Below are 16,154 nucleotides of genomic sequence, written 5' to 3' on the forward strand. Positions count from 1 at the left end.
AAGAATCCGGCATTGCCCCAAGCTGTGGTGTAAGTCACAGAGGAGGCTCAGATCCTGCGTTGGTGTGGCTGTGGTGTAGGCCACCAGCTATACCTCCAATTTGACCCCTACTATTGGTGCTTCCATATGCCCTGGCTGTGGCCGCAAAAAAAAAAAAAAAAAAAAGAAAGAAAGAAAGAACAAAACTGATAAAGGAATTGGTAAAACTTCAGATGAAATGTTAAAATTTTACAAAATTAAAATGAGATGCCAGCGTTCCCGTTGTGGCACAGTGGAAACAAATCCAACTAGGAACCATGAGCTTGTGGGTTCACTCCCTGGCCTCGTTTAGTGGGTTAAGGATCTGGCGTTGCCATGAGCTATGGTGTAGGTCGCAGACGCGGCTTGGATCTGGTGTTGCTGTGGCTCTGATTAGACCCCTAGCCTGGGAACCTCTATGTGATACGTGTACGGCCCTAGAAGGACAAAAGACAAAAAAAAAAAAAAAAAAATGAAGTGCAATAAACAGTGTCAGTTCTATCACAATATCTATTAAATACAGCAAAAATGTAAAAAAAAAAAATTTGATAGTCTGTACTGTTGGATATCTTGTTTCCATCTGTTTTTTTGTTTTGTTTTGTTGGGTTTTTTTGTCTTTTTGCCATTTCTCGGGCCCGCTCCCTTGGCATATGGAGGTTCCCAGGCTAGGGGTTGAATTGGGGCAACAGCTGCCAGCCTACGCCAGAGCTACAGCAACGTGGGATCCGAGCTGCATCTGTGACCCACACCACAGCTCAGGGCAATGCTGGATCGTTAACCCACTGAGTGAGGCCAGGGATCGAACCCGCAACCTCATGGTTCCTAGTTGGATTCATTAACCACTGCGCCACGATGGGAACTCCTGTTTTTGTTTTTGTTTTTGTCTTTCCAAACTTGACAGTGTATCTTGGAGATCATTCCTTTTCTGTTTCTATCTCTCTCTTTATATCCACCTCATTCTGTTTTTTGGGAGTTTTGTTTGTTTTTGTGGGGGTTTGTCTGTTCATTTTTTGCTTTTTAGGGCTGAAACCAAAGCATATGGAAGTTCCCAGGCTAGAGGTTGAATTGGGGCTACAGCTGCTGAGCCAAATCTGAGACCTACACCACAGCTCTGAGCCTTTAACCCACTGAGTGAGGCCAGGGATCAAACCTTCGTCCTTGTAGATACTAGCTGGATTCATTTCTGCTGGGCCACAATAGGAACTCCCTGCCTCATTCTTTTTAATATGTTTTCTGACTTATAGTTTCTGTTTGTTATATTTCATGTTCCTTTGTAAGCTGTAATAAACCCTTTCTGGATCAAAGTAAGAAATGAGAAGTAGTATTTAGGAGTTCCCTGGTAGCCTAGGGGATTCAGTGTAGTAACTCCTGTGGCTTGGGTTCAGAGCCTGGCCTGGGAACTTCAGCACGCCAAGAGCTTGGTCAAAAAAAAAAGAAGAAGTAGTAGTAGTAGTAGTAGTCGTATTTGGCCTAGAATGTCGAGAGTTAATTGAAAAAAGCCCTCTACTTGTAAGCGTTATTGTGCCTTTTCAAGTTTTAGATTTTTGTGCCAGCAAAATGAGACTAGGTAGCTCAGAATTTAGAAACTCATGTTTAGCTTTCAAAAGATAAAGTTTTTGGTTCTTTTTGTTCATACTCATTGCAAATTTTTATTTATTGAAAATATATTACTGCCTCAGAACAGAAAGTTTAAATCTCCCTCTGATGTCATCATTTCAGTTGGCAGTTATGCCTTTCCAGTCTCACACGCCTGCGTACTTGAACCTCGGCATCATTGAATTGTATGTGCGATGTCGTATTCTACTTTTCCTTCCTGACTTTATTTCGTTCCTGAATCATTTGAATTATTTGTTCATGTTATTTCCACCTTTGTAAATATCATAGTTGGAAGATATATAATATTCTGTAACTGCTCCTTTATTATTAGGCATTTAGGTCTTTTCATTTAATTGCTTTTATTTTTAATTTTTATTTATTTTTTGGCCACGCCCATGGCATGTGGAAGTTCCCAGGCCAGGGGTTGAACCCATGCCACAGCAGTAACCTGAGCCACGGCAGTGACAACATTGGATCCTTAACCCCCTGAGTCACCAGCGAACTCCATTTCATTACTTTTAAAGATACTACACTGAGAAACTTACTGCAAAGGGATTTTTTCACTTAATCTTAAAAAGGTTGCAAACATTTAAAAAAAATGTTTAAATCTTTTTTTTTTTTTGTCTTTTTGCTATTTCTTGGGCTGCTCCAGCGGCATATGGAGGTTCCCAGGCTAGGGGTCGAATCGGAGCTGTAGCCACCGGCCTACGCCAGAGCCACAGCAACGCAGGATCCGAGCCGCGTCTGCAACCTACACCACAGCTCACGGCAACGCCAGATCGTTAACCCACTGAGCAAGGGCAGGAACCGAACCCGCAACCTCATGGTTCCTAGTCGGATTCGCTAACCACTGCGCCACGACGGGAACTCCTAAATCTTTTTTTTTTTTAATTGTAGTAAAATACTCATGACATAGAATTTACCATTTGGAGTTCCCGTCGTGGCGCAGTGGTTAACGAATCCAACTAGGAACCATGAAGTTGCGGGTTCGATCCCTGGTCTTGCTCAGTGGGTTAAGGATCCAGTGGTGCCATGAGCTGTGGTGTAGGTTGAAGACGTGTTGCTATGACTGTGGTGTAGCTGACAGCCACAACTCCAGTTAGACCCTTAGCCCAGGAACCTCCATATGCCATGGGAGTGGCCCTAGAAAAGGCAAAAAGACTGAAAAATAAAATAAAAAAAATAAAATTTACCATTTGGAGTTCCCGTCGTGGCGCAGTGGGATTGGTGTCATCGCTGGAGCGTTGGGACACACTCTTGATCCCTGACCTGGCAAATAGGTTAAGGATCTGGCATTGCCGCAGCTGTGGTGCAGGTTACAACGGTGGCGTGGACCTGATCCTTGGCCTGGGAATTCCATATGCTGCAGGCTGGCCAAAAAAGAAAAATAGAAAAATAAATAAATGTGTCACCATTTTTAAGAGTACAGTCCCATAACATTAAGTATGTTCATAGTGTGGTGTAACCATTACCACTATTCATCTCCAGAACTTTTTCATCTTCCTGAACTAAAAGTGTTACAGTCATTAATCAATAACACCTTATTTCCCATACCTTTAGTGCCTGGTAACCACCCTTCTCGTTTTCTCTCTGTATGAATTCGACTGTTCTAGGTACTTCGTATAAGTGGAATCATGTGATATTTGTCCTTTTGTGACTGGCTTATTTCACTTAGTGTGGCATCATCAGGGTTCATCCACCTTATAGCATGTGTTAGGATTTCCTTCCCTTTAAGGCTGAATAATGTTCTGCTGTGTGTAAGGACCACATTTGGTTTACTTACTCATCCATTCTTGGACACTTGGATTGCTTCTCCTTGTGACAGTTGGTACTAGTGCTGCCCTGAGCACACATAGACATGTATTAGTTTCAGTACCTGTCTGCACTTCTTTTGCTGAGGTCCTCTCAGGTATAAAATTCCAAAATTCTTAGGAGTTCCCTGGTGGTCTAGTGGTTAGGATTTGGTTCAAACCCTGCTCTGGGAATTGAGATCCCACATCAAGCCTCTGCATGTTGTAGCCAATAATAAACACATAAATAAATAACTTCATAGTCCTTAAGGTTTAGGTAAGTATCATATAGGAAGTTTTGGTGTTTAAAACAACAGAAACCTGGCTTGGGTCATAAGCCTCATTCTTGAGGTAGATACTGGGTACAAGGAGATAGAGTAATTTGATTGCCAGGCTGTTCACATGCAGAGTGACTCCTGATGCTAGGGGGTGTGGAAGAAATGGGGAGGTGGCTTGGGGTTGTTCCATCCAAACCACCCCAGCAAAAATGGGCACTTATTAGAAGAAAGGGTGAAAATGTGCTGGGCAAATCAAAACAAACAAGCAAAAAATGAAATAAAATGACACCAAAAAAAAAAATGCCCAATGCAAAAACATCCACTTAATTTATTAAGGAAAACAGTGAGAACAAGGTCAGTTCCCCAGAAGCACACTGATTCTGACCTAAATTGTTTTGTTGTTGTTCATAAGTAGTGATGCGGCTTTTGTTTAGGTGGAGTAAAAGCTTAATTTTTCCATCTTCTATCTGTATAGGACAAACATGAGTCTCCACATACAGAACCTCTGGTACTTCAGTCCTCCCGGGGGATCAAAGTGGAAGGCTGCATCCGAATGTATGAGCTGGTGCACAAAATGAAAGGAGCAGTAAGTGACCTCAGGGAGCCCGAAATGCACTTCCTCGGGGCCTATGAGTGTCCACCATGAGCCTGTTACCATGTCCCGCCTACTCGTAGCTCCCATCCAGCTGGGGAGAGAGTATAATGAAGTCGTCAAGAGTAAGTTCTCTGAAGCCAAATCAGGTTTCAGCTCCCAGCTCTTCTGTTTTACATGTGACCTTGCGAAAGTTACTTAGGTGTTCCTGGCTTCTGTTTACGTCTCCAAAATCTTCGGATGATCTGGGTTGTCAGATAACGTTGCACAGAGAAGATGGACCACGACAACCTCTTGAAAAAAGAGTAGCACCATCGGAGTTCCCGGTGTGGCTAAGCAGATTAAGGCCCTGACAGTGTCTGTGAGGATATGGGTTCGATCTCTGGCCTCACTCAGATGGCACTGTCACAAGCAGTGGCTTAGGTCTCAGATGCAGCTCAGAGTCCATGTTGCTGTGGCTGTGGCATAGGTTGGCAGATCTAGCTCCAATTTGACCTCTGGCCTGGGAACTTCCATATGCCACAGGTGCTGCCTTAAAAAAAAGAAGAGTTCCCGTCGCGGCGCAGCGGAAACAAATCTGACTAGGAACCATGAGTTTTTGGGTTTGATCCCTGGCTTTGCAGTAGGTTAAGGATCCAGCGTTGCTGTGAGCTGTGGTGTAGGTCGCAGACACGGCTGGGATCTTGAGTTTGCTGTGGCTCTGGTGTAGGCCGGCTGCTACAGCTCCGATTGAACCCTTCGCCTGGGAACCTCCACATGCCGAGGGTACAGCCCTAAAAAGATAAAAGACAAAAAGAGAGAGAGAGGAAGAATAGCACTACTTTAATTAGCTTATTTGAAAAACAAAGCATGCTTTTGTAAAGTTTTTTGAAGATTACATGAATTATAAAAGTGAAAGTCTTTTAGCATCTACCCTCATTCATTTATTCATTGAGTCACCAAGTATTCATTGAGCATTTATGTTCTAGGTTGAGATAAAACAGTCAACAAAGTCGACACGGTCCATGTCTTCTTAGAGTTTATGTGCTGGAGGGAAAGACAGAAGTAAACAAGATGAATAAGTAAAATATAATTAGAAGACTTATAATCTGAGTGAGAGAAAGCAATATCATTGAAGCATTCACTTTGACATTGGATAAAAAAGGATGATTTTTGCTTAGACTGTGGGGGCAGGGGGTTAGCCATGAGGATGATGAGAAATATTAGTGTCCGTGTGTGTGTGTGTGTGTGTGTGTGTGTGTGTGTCCGTCCGTGTGTATGTTCTCTGGGTTTCTCAGCTCTGCTCTACCAATCATCAGTCCTCCATGGACTTTCCACCGTACAGATGTAGGTGCAATGTTTTTCCTTGCTAGTGATCTCCCTCGTACACTCTCTGTTGTTGTTTTGTTTGTTTTGTTTTTTGTCTTTTCCAGGGCCACACCCACGACACATGGAGGTTCCCAGGCTAGGGGTCCAATCAGAGCTGTAGCTGCCAGCCTATGCCAAAGCCACAGCAGCACAGGATCCGAGCCACGTCTGCAACCCACATCACAGCTCATGGCAATGCCGGATCCTTGACCCACTGAGCAAGGCCAGGGATCGAACCCTCAACCTCACAGTTCCTAGTCGGATTTGCTAACCACTGAGCCATGACAGGAAACTCCTTTTTTTTTTTTTTTTTTTTTTTTGAAGCTTTAAAATAACTTTTAAAATAGAGTAGCCCAATATCTTAACAACGTATTTTGATATATCTCCATGCCAGTTTATATAGCATGTCATCCTCTTTAAAGGCTGCAGGGTATGCTCTAGTATGACCTACTGTAATATATTTAATTATGTCCCTGTTAGGTTTTTTTTTGTTGGTTTTTTTTTTTTTTTTTTTGTCTTTTTACCATTTCTTGGGCCACTCCTGCGGCATATGGAGGTTCCCAGGCTAGGGGTTGAATCGGAGCTGTAGCCACCAGCCTATACCAGAGCCACAGCAGCACAGGATCCGAGCCGCATCTGTACCCTACACCACAGCTCACGGCAACGTTGGATCCTTAACCCACCGAGCAAGGCCAGGGATCAAACCCGAAACCTCATGGTTACTAGTCAGATTCGTTAACCACTGAGCCGTGACGGGAACTCCCTGTCCCTGTTAGTTTAAATTGTTTTAAATCTATTGCCATTATCAACTGGGCTGTAATGCACATCCTTACCATTTATCTTTGCACACATATGCAAGTATTTTCTCAAGATAGATTTCTAACAGGGAATTAGTGAAAGGAGAGAGATGTATATGTATGTATGTATGTATACACACTCACACTTTAAATTTTGATAGTTAAAATGTCAAATTACCCTTAAAAGCAAATGAGAATACTCTCCTGAATAATAAATGGAATATCTGACACCCTTAAGTACAAAGGAAAGGGACTTTCCTAAGTGAAAGTAGGAGAAAAAAATCCAGGCAGAGGTAATAACTTGAGGAGTGAGATAAGAGTGTGTGCGGCATATTTATGGAGTTAGAGTAAGACTTTCTTTAGATGACCCTGAAACCCGCGTGAGAATATATAGGATGGAAGCGTAAAAGTGCTGAGCTGTGGATATGTTGTTGGTAAACACCCATCCATTCTTAGCTTTGCTGGAGTGACATAAACCTTTTGGAGAAAATTGGAAAAGCTTTCCAAAACAGCTGAGTTTAAAGATCAGCCCAGAGTGGAGAGAGGTGACTCCAGCAAAGGTTTTGAGAAGTAGGCAGATGTTTCTATGCCCTGCAGTGCCTTTGATGGAATTAAAGACTGAGGGAGTGATTGGCCCACGGGGACCTGCTGTGTGGCACAAGGAGCTCTACCCAGTATTTTGTGATAATCTGCATGAGAAAAGAATCTGAAAGAGAATGTGTGCGTGTGTGTGTGTGTCTGTCTGTCTGGGGCACTTTGTTGTACAGCGGAGATTATCACAGCATTGCAGGTCAGCTATACTTAACATAAGTAATTTTTTTTTTTGGTCTTTTTGCTATTTCTTGGGCTGCTCCCGCGGCATATGGAGGTTCCCAGGCTAGGGGTCGAATCGGAGCTGTAGCCACCGGCCTCCGCCAGAGCCACAGCAACATGGGATCCGAGCCGCATCTGCAACCTACACCACAGCTCACGGCAACACCAGATCTTTAACCCACTGAGCAAGGGCAGGGACCGAACCCGCAACCTCATGGTTCCTGGTCGGATTCGTTAACCACTGCGCCACGACGAGAACTCCAGTAAATTTTTTAAAATAAAGGACTGAGGGGAGGGCATCCCACAGGGCAGATGAGCAGGGGTTGTGGCGCTCCAGAGAGCAGGTGCTGATCTTTCCAGGAGGTCTTGAGGCAGTGGCAGGAGGAGCAGGAGAGGAAGGTGCGGGCCCTGTCTGAGATGGCATCGGAACAGCTGAAGCGGTTTGATGAGCGGAAGGAGCTGAAGCATCATAAAGAATTCCAGGACTTACGGGAGGTGATGGAGAAGAGGTGAGTCGCCCTGAGTTATGGCTGGGAATGTCGGGGTGGTCACCCGGAACTCTTCCCCAGTGTGAAACCCAAAGGGAAGGAGGTGAATTTCTTGCTTTCTTTCTTTCTTTCTTTTTTCTTTTTTTTTTTTTTTTTTTTTTGTCTTTTTAGGCAGCACCCACAGCATATGGAGCTTCCCAGGCTAGGGGTTGAATTGGAGCTGTAGCCTCCAGCCTATGCCAGAGCCACAGCAACGTGGGATCCGAGCCGCTTCTGTGACCTACACCACAGCTACGGCAATGCCGGATCCTTAACTCACTGAGCAAGGCCGGGGATCGAACCCAAATTCTCATGGATGCTAGTTGGGTTCATTAACCACTGAGCCACAACGGGAACTCCTAAACTTCTTCTGAGTCCTTAAATATCAAAATAAAATAGCCAGAGAAGCTTAGAACTTCGAAAAATGACCAACCTTGGAAAGACCAGGCAGCACAGAGAGAGGGAGGCTTCTAGGAGAGGGAAAACAGTTTAGGAAGCATCCCTGACTCTTCATCCCTGCCATCTTTTGTTCAGCTCCAGAGAAGCCCTGGGGCAGCAGGAGAAGCTAAAAGCCGAACATCGCCACAGAGCAAAGGTCAGAGCCTGGGAGAATCCGTGTGGGTGTCCAGTGTGTGGCTGTAACCAACTGAGGAGTCAGGTTCTAGCATAGTCAGAGCACCTGGCTCATGTCATGCTCCTGGTGGCTGACTTTGGGCAGTCGTTTTTTTTGCTCTGGGTCCATCTGTGACAGTGTGTCACCCACATAGGACTTGAATGTAGGAAGAGAAGGCCCAGGAGCCCCTTAATTTGACAGCCCTTTCTGTAGATTCTTAACCTGAAGCTGCGGGAGGCAGAGCAGCAGCGCCTGAAGCAAGTGGAGCAGGAGCGGCTCCGGAGAGAGGAAGGCCAGGTGCGCCTGCGGAGCCTCTATGCCCTGCAGGAGGAGGTGCTGCACCTCAACCAGCAGCTCGACTCCTCGGACCAGCACAGGGACCTGCTGAAGGTCGACCCGTCTGCCTTCCAGACCCGAGGCAACCAGCTGTGTGGCCTCATCTCAGGCATCATCCGCACCACTTCTGAGGTGAGGGGGCTTCGGAAGATTCTGTCTTCTTTTTTTTTTTTTTTTTTTTTTTTTTAGGGCTGCACGCGTGACATCTGGATATCCCAGCTAGGGTTCATATTGGAGCTGCAGCTGAGGTCTATGCCACAGCCATGGCAACACCGGATCAGAGCTACATCTGCAACTTACACCACAGCTTACAGCAATGCCGGATCCTTAACCCACTGATCGAGGCCAGGGATCAAACCCACATCCTCACAGAGACAGCGTCATCAGGGTTCTTAACCCTGAGCCACAATGGGAACTCCTTAACACAGTATCATTTTTATCTAGACCATTGCCACAGGCTTTCATTTTTAATTTTTTTTTTTTTTTATTATTTATTTAGTCCTTTGTCTTTTTAGGGCCGCACCTGCGGCATATGGAGGTTCCCAGGCTAGGGATTGAATTGGATCTGTAGTTGCTGGCCTATACCACAGCCGCAGCAATGCAGGATCCGAGCCGCGTCGGCCACCCACACCACAGCACACAGCAAAGCAAGATCCTTAACCCACTGAGCGAAGCCAGGGATTGAACCTGCGACCTCATGGTTCCTAGTTGGATTCGTTTCCACTGTGCCACAGTGAGAACTCCAGGCTTTTATTTTTTATTTTTTTTATGGCTGCACCTGCAGCATATGGAAGTTCCCTCCCAGGAGTCAAATTGAAGCAGGCCTATCCACAGCCACAGTGACACCATTGCCACAGGATTTTAAAAAGTTATTCCAGGAATTCCTGGTAGTTCGGTGGGTCAAGGATCCAGTTTTGTCACTGCCATGGCTCAGGTCACGGCTGTGGTGCATGTTCGATGCAGGTGTGATTCTTGGCCCAGGAATTTTCATATGCCACAGGTGCAGTCAAAAAAAGCAACAATGGCGTCCAGCCAGTGTTGGTGAGAGCTCTGAAAAATCTATACTTTGATACTGTGGATTTGGTGGTCAGTGGACATTACCTTTAAGAGAACGGGAAAGCAGTAGGTATCAACATGCTGAGTCGGGGTGCTCCACTGGCACAACTCCAGCTTAGAAATTTATGGACTTGCATGAGGTACGATGCAGCACCGAAGGTACCTGGGAGATAACCCCTAAGCTCTACCTCTCACTGTGACAGAACGGCTTTCCCACTGCAGAGGACCAGGCTGTGGCAGAGAGGGCGCTGCAGGAAATGCGGGACCTCCTTGCGAACTTAGAGCAGGAGATCACCAGGGCCCAGGAGGACAGGAGGAGGCAGGACGAAGAGGAGGCCCGGATAAAGCGGCAAGAGTCGCAGATGCAGCAGGGGCCAGAGGCCCACAAGGAGTCCCCAGCTCCCAGCCAGGGCCCAGGAGGGAAACAGATTGAAGGTGGGTCTCGGTGTGAAAACGGTCCTTTAACTTAAGATGAAAGAAACAAGAACATGATGGAAATTGTATTAGGTGACGTGGCAATTTACCAGAATTTACGTCATGTAAGATTCAGTACTTCCAGTGAATGACAATCAGTTTTGGTTGATGTGCAGCCTGACTTTAGATTCCAGCACTTGCCATGAGGACTTGAAATTCTGCATATCCTGTCCTAGTAGACGTATTATTGCAAGTATTGCTGCTATTGAGTATTTTAAATAAGTATATACAAAATGTATGTCTGTCGACTGCATGAGAGACTCGATAGGTCATGACGGTTGAGAATGCTGCCGTCGGAGCCAGATCAGTGGGAATCTAGTTTTTCTACTTCCTAGCAGTGTGACTTTGGCAGATGGCTAAACCTTTACATGCCTGATTCCTTAGCTATAAAACGAAGATAACAGTGCAATCTGCCTCATAGGATTATTACAGCAGTGGGAGCAGTTAATACATATATAAGGTGATGATAACGGTACCCGGCTCATATTAAGTGTTCAATAAATTCTGCTATCGTGAAAGTCTTTCATTCCCTAGACCTCCAGGTGAAGGTGCAGGACAGCACGATGCAGTGGTACCAGCAGCTGCAGGACGCCTCCAATCAGTGTGTGTTGGCCTTCGAAGGACTGACCAACAGCAAAGACAGTCAGGTAGGAGGGCTCTGAGTTAGGGACTCTCTGGTCCTGCTGGGGCCCCCCGCCGCCCCCCAGCCTGGTCCCAAAGGAATGTAGCTGGCATGCCACATTCCCTAATCTGCTGACGTCTCCTCAGCTCTTGAAAACACTCGCCACCTTCTCACCATTCTCTTCTGGCAGGCCAAAAAGATAAAGATGGACCTCCAGAAGGCTGCCACCATCCCAGTGAGCCAAATCTCCACCATTGCAGGTGGGTCAGAGGAGTTCTGTGTGGCCCTCACCTCATCGTAGTGCTTTTGAGGCTCCACGTCCACTTCTCTGTAAGGTTCCTATAAACAGAATCTGTTTGAACAAATGTTGACAGCGGGATCAGGTACATAAGCCGTGTACGTGCCTCCTGTTTTCCTCTTCGTTTCCTCAACACGTAGAAGGTCATCATTATGTGTTTGTTGACTCCGTTTTTTAAAAAGTAAGCTAAATATTGGGAGTCCTCTTGTGGCACAGCGGGTTAAGGATCTGGCATTGTCACCGCAGGGGCTTGGGTGGCTGCTCTGGTGTAGGTTCAGTCCCCCCGACCCGGGTGCGGTCACAAGAAAATAGGACGGCTCTTACCTGATGTTGGAAGGTGCTGCGTAAGGTTCCCTTAGCAGCCAGGATGTGACGCCCTTTCCTCACTCTTGTCCTCCAGCACGAGCGTTTCCAAACTGGAAGCCTGCTGGGAACACTTGAGGATGCCTGCCTTTTCTCTGCGGAGACCGAGAGGGAGAGATTAAGAACCAGGCAGGGGCCAGACCCGTCTTGCTCCTCTTCTTTAGGACTGGAGGTTCATTTTCGCAGAGCGCTAGATGTGGAAGCCTCTGGAGTACAGGCTGTGCCGCCAGGTGGCAGGGGAGCCTGTGCGGCTGGCAGGCTGCTCTAACAGCCTGCGTCCTGGTTTCCTTGATTAACTCGTTGCCCAAAAAAGCATAGAAATTGCGGTTCCTGCCCTTGAGAGGCTCTGTGACGGAACTTACACATCACTTTGCTGCCTCGAATTCCTTCCGGAGCAGGGCTAGGTTGGAATAGGTCAGCACGTATCACTCTCTGGAATTGAAAGTGCCAGGTCCTTTGGTAGCAGCAGCAGCAGGGGGTGAGGTGGACCAGGTGGCCGTTCCACACCTTCACTGCTCTCCTCGGGCTCGTTCTCTGTCTTTGTTTTTTTTTTTTTTGTTTTTTTTTTTTTTGTCTTTTGTCTTTTGTTGTTGTTGTTGCTATTTCTTGGGCCGCTCCCGCGGCATATGGAGGTTCCCAGGCTAGGGGTCGAATCGGAGCTGTAGCCACCCGCCTACGCCAGAGCCACAGCAACGCAGGATCCGAGCCGCGTCTGCAACCTACACCGCAGCTCACGGCAACGCCGGATCGTTAACCCACTGAGCAAGGGCAGGGACCGAACCCGCAACCTCATGGTTCCTAGTCGGATTCGTTAACCACTGCGCCACGACGGGAACTCCTCATCCTCTGTCTTTACCCTCAGTTGTCCCCCCACAGCCTTGCCTCCTCCTCTGTCTGGAAAACTGAGGCATCAGGCGTGAGATCATCAGTCTGCCCTTCCACCCGTGCACAGCTGTATTTCCCTCTCAGGGTCCTGGTTCAAAGGAAGGTGCACCCTTCTGCCTTGGCCTTGAACAAACCTCAGGAGCCTTGTTCTCGTCCCTTCCCATCCTCAAGAGAGAGTTCTCCTGCCCTCTGCACAATCACTCCCTTTTTATAGGCTTCTTTCTCATGAAACATGCTCGTCACTCACATTATAAAATACGTTTCTCTTGGTTCTGTGTCTTTTCAGTATTTTCTTTCTCTTTTTTTCTTTTGTGGCTGCATCCACAACATGTGAAAGTTCCCGGGCCAGGGATCAAACCCGCGTCACAGCAGTGGCTGCCCGGAGCCTTAACCCACTGCACCGCAAGGGACCTCCTCTTCTAAGTATCTCCTAATCTTCATGTTTCCCATCGGCTGCGATGGTCATTCCCTCCTCTGTCGTCCCTCCTCTGGCCTCGCTGGCGACGTCAACTTCCAGGTTCTTTCTCCTCCTCCCTCTTTCTCCTGTGTGGGTTCCTCAGTCTCCTGCCACCCCCCGCCCCAGTGATGGGTGTGCCCTCAGGATGTGCTTTCACCCCGCCGGTCTCATTCCACAGACCCCCATGGCCTCAGGCTTCACCTCTGTCGCACCCCAGTCTGCCTCTGGATCATTCCTGTCCTCTGAGCTTCAGGTCCCCTGGCTCTGGCTCCCCGAGGCACAGCTCCGCCTGGATGTCTCTCGGGTTCCTCGGGTCTGTTGTGTTCAGGTGGGAGCCCCTCGTCCTCCTCACGCCCGCCTTTGCTCCTCTTTGCTGTGAGTAATCCATAGCTCCTCAGCTCCTCCGTCCCCTTAGCTGGAGCCTGGGCGTCCTCCCCTGGCTGCTCCCTCTGGTCCATTCTCTGCCTTTGATGAGGCTGCGGCGGTGCCGGTCTTCATCTTCCTCTTTGACATCTGTGGCCCTTCGTCTCCGTCACGGCGAAGCTCTTAAAGAGCTCGCAGCCCAGCCAGCCAGACATTCTTCAGAGTTAGTGCTCAGGGAATGGGGAGCGACTGCGAAGGAGGTGACCTAATTCTAGCTTCTTTTTTTTTTTTTTTTGTCTTTTTGCCATTTCTTGGGCCGCTTCTGCGGCATATGGAGGTTCCCAGGCTAGGGGTGGAATCGGAGCTGTAGCTTCCGCCAGCCTACGCCAGAGCCACAGCAACGCAGGATCCGAGCCGCGTCTGCGACCTACACCACAGCCCACGGCAACGCTAAATCCTTAACCCACTGAGCAAGGGCAGGGCAGGGATCGAACCCGCAACCTCATGGTTCCTAGTTGGATTCGTTAACCACTACGCCACAACAGGAACTCCTAATTCTGGCTTCTTTAAAGGTGGACGTCCGTGAGTAGTTAGATTTGGACATAATTTAACTAGGGATGTGGTGCTGGTCCAGCCTCTGGGATGTGGGGGCCTCGCCAGCCACCGGGTTGGGAGCAGACCTGGCTAACTGGAGAGGCGCCTTAGCAGGAAGGTGAGCTGAGTAAATTTCTATGGAAATGTATGCATTTTAATATCTCAGTAAAGGTAGAGTCTCTGTTTCTCTTTTCCTAGGATTATTAGCCTTGAGATTCTTCAGAGTCTCATTATTTAAATCTTGGTTTCTTCCTGCTTCTTTTACTTTCTAAGAAGGGTACCCCCCCACCAGCCCCTTTCAAATGGAAGAATCAGTGGTTTGGGGAGAATATTCCTGCGATTTTTAAGCATTTCTTAAAGTGATTAGGAACTTGTCAGTATTTTCAAACTGGAGAGGCCATATTCATTCAAACTTTGATTTTAAGTAAAGGAAACTAATTTGAGTTTGCTTAAGCAAAAAAGAAAAAAAGAAGGAAGGAAAGAGTAGAAAAAGCAGGGACAGGGATTTGTCCTAAACGTAAAGCGGATTCACAGAGCCCGTGTCAGGGTCGGGGCTGGAGCTCAGGAGCCAGACGTTTTTGGACCCTTTTTCTCCCCTCTTGGCTTCCCTCTGCACACCTCATTCTGCGTTTGTAGGCTGCCGTTCCTGGTCCACATGGCAGGGCCAACCCCGCCACCTACATGTGTGTGTGTCACAGGACCAGCCACTCATCTAACTACCCGTGCAGCAGATGGGGCACTCGGCTTCTGTAAGGCAGATGCAGCTTCTGTGTGGCTGAGGATGGAGGAAGACAGGTCCGGGAGAAGAGGGGGGCGTTGTGAGTGGAGAAGACCCCTTAGAAGGTTTCCCTAGAGAGGCAAAGGACCGCTCTGGGGACATCAGCCACGCCCGTGGCATCTGTATCAGCACAACGCCCATTTCTGTGCCATTCATCTCGCAGATGTGCTGGTTTCAGGGTCAGTTCATTCCGCAAGTAAGGAATTCCTTCTAAATAGCATCACGCCTTATGTACGTCCGCATCCTTCACACCGTGTGTTTGATTGTCATGTATTTTTCTGCATCTGTATTTTGGCTTTAGGTACTGACCTTCTCTAGGGCTGTATAGCTGGGTTTATATAGAGGCTTTGTTATTGCAATGATGAAAAGTAAATTGACTGCAGTTGTGTCTTTTCACTAACTTTTTCTCTGTCATCCGCAGGCTCAAAGCTGAAGGAGGTCTTTGACAAGATCCACAGCTTACTCTCTGGAAAACCTGTTCAATCCGGTGGGCGCTCTGTGTCGGTCACACTTAACCCACAGGGTCTGGACTTTGTCCAGTACAAACTGGCAGAGAAATTTGTGGTGAGAAACGTGGTTGCCGAGGGTTTGGGGAGACGAGGCTGGGTGCATGCCACTTAAGCCCTTCTTGAGCATTACCTTAAACGTGTCCCCTCTCTGTGCCCCCAGAAACAAGGGGAGGAGGAGGTGGCCTCCCACCACGAAGCAGCGTTCCCCATCGCGGTCGTGGCGTCCGGGATCTGGGAGCTCCACCCCAGAGTGGGGGACCTCATTCTCGCTCATCTGCACAAGAAGTGTCCTTACTCTGTTCCTTTCTATCCAGCTTTCAAAGAGGGAATGGCTCTGGAAGATTATCAGAGGTGAGGTGGTCTGCTTACTCTCCATCCCTAGGGCAATGGATGAAATAGAAACAGGATTGGCATTCCTTTTCCCTCCTCGCAGCATCTCTTAAGTACCTTGAACATTCTGTCAGAGAGTGCGGTGTCTTTCATGCAAACAGAGTGGCTTTTGGAATTTGTGGATTTAGGTATCAATAATCAATATAATATGGTGGAAAGAATACTGGATTTAGAATCCAGGGATCTTAGAATTTTACCCCGGCTTCCTCTTTTAATAGATTTGGAAAAATGGGAAATTCCTTAACCTCTTTTTGCTTTTTAGGGCCCCACCCACGGCATACCTCCATTCCCAGGCTAGGGGTTGAGTTGGAGCTGCAGCTGCCAGCCTACGCCACAGCCGTGCAGGATCTGAGCTGCGTCTGCGACCTACACCACAGCTGACAGCAACGCCAGATACTTGACCCACTGAGCAAGGCCAGGAATAAGACCCACATCCTCATGGATACTAGTCGGGTTTCATTACTGCTGAGCCACGATGGGAACTCCTCATTTAACCTCTTTAAACATTCTTTTTATCATTTGTAAATGGAGGTAGTCATACCCATTACTTCCTAGGAATTTACCTCTCAAGGGTTTTTATGGTGCACAGATTTGATAATGGGTGGGAGTGCTTTGTAAACAAACTATAGTCTACCGATGTAATAATGTATTGATAATG

General features: G+C 47.4%; 1 protein-coding gene across 2 annotated transcripts in view; it reads left to right on the forward strand.

Annotated features, from left to right (window-relative positions):
* The window catches only part of GLE1 (GLE1 RNA export mediator), a 28,468-nt gene that overhangs the window by 3,706 nt on the left and 8,608 nt on the right, over positions 1–16,154 (forward strand). For both annotated transcript variants that reach the window (XM_084997624.1, XM_003122222.6), the window contains exons 3-11: positions 4,158–4,268; positions 7,592–7,740; positions 8,293–8,353; positions 8,585–8,839; positions 9,967–10,198; positions 10,772–10,884; positions 11,050–11,119; positions 15,019–15,161; positions 15,267–15,457. In XM_084997624.1, the coding sequence (XP_084853750.1) occupies positions 4,158–4,268; positions 7,592–7,740; positions 8,293–8,353; positions 8,585–8,839; positions 9,967–10,198; positions 10,772–10,884; positions 11,050–11,119; positions 15,019–15,161; positions 15,267–15,457 (1,325 nt within the window). The remainder of the gene's footprint in view (positions 1–4,157; positions 4,269–7,591; positions 7,741–8,292; positions 8,354–8,584; positions 8,840–9,966; positions 10,199–10,771; positions 10,885–11,049; positions 11,120–15,018; positions 15,162–15,266; positions 15,458–16,154) is intronic.

This window comes from Sus scrofa, chromosome 1 (genome assembly GCF_054392235.1).
Source record: "Sus scrofa isolate SSC_HxYL_T2T_F1_AM1 chromosome 1, Sscrofa_HxYL_maternal_Yorkshire_Landrace_v2.0, whole genome shotgun sequence".
Taxonomy (NCBI): Eukaryota; Metazoa; Chordata; class Mammalia; order Artiodactyla; family Suidae; genus Sus; species Sus scrofa.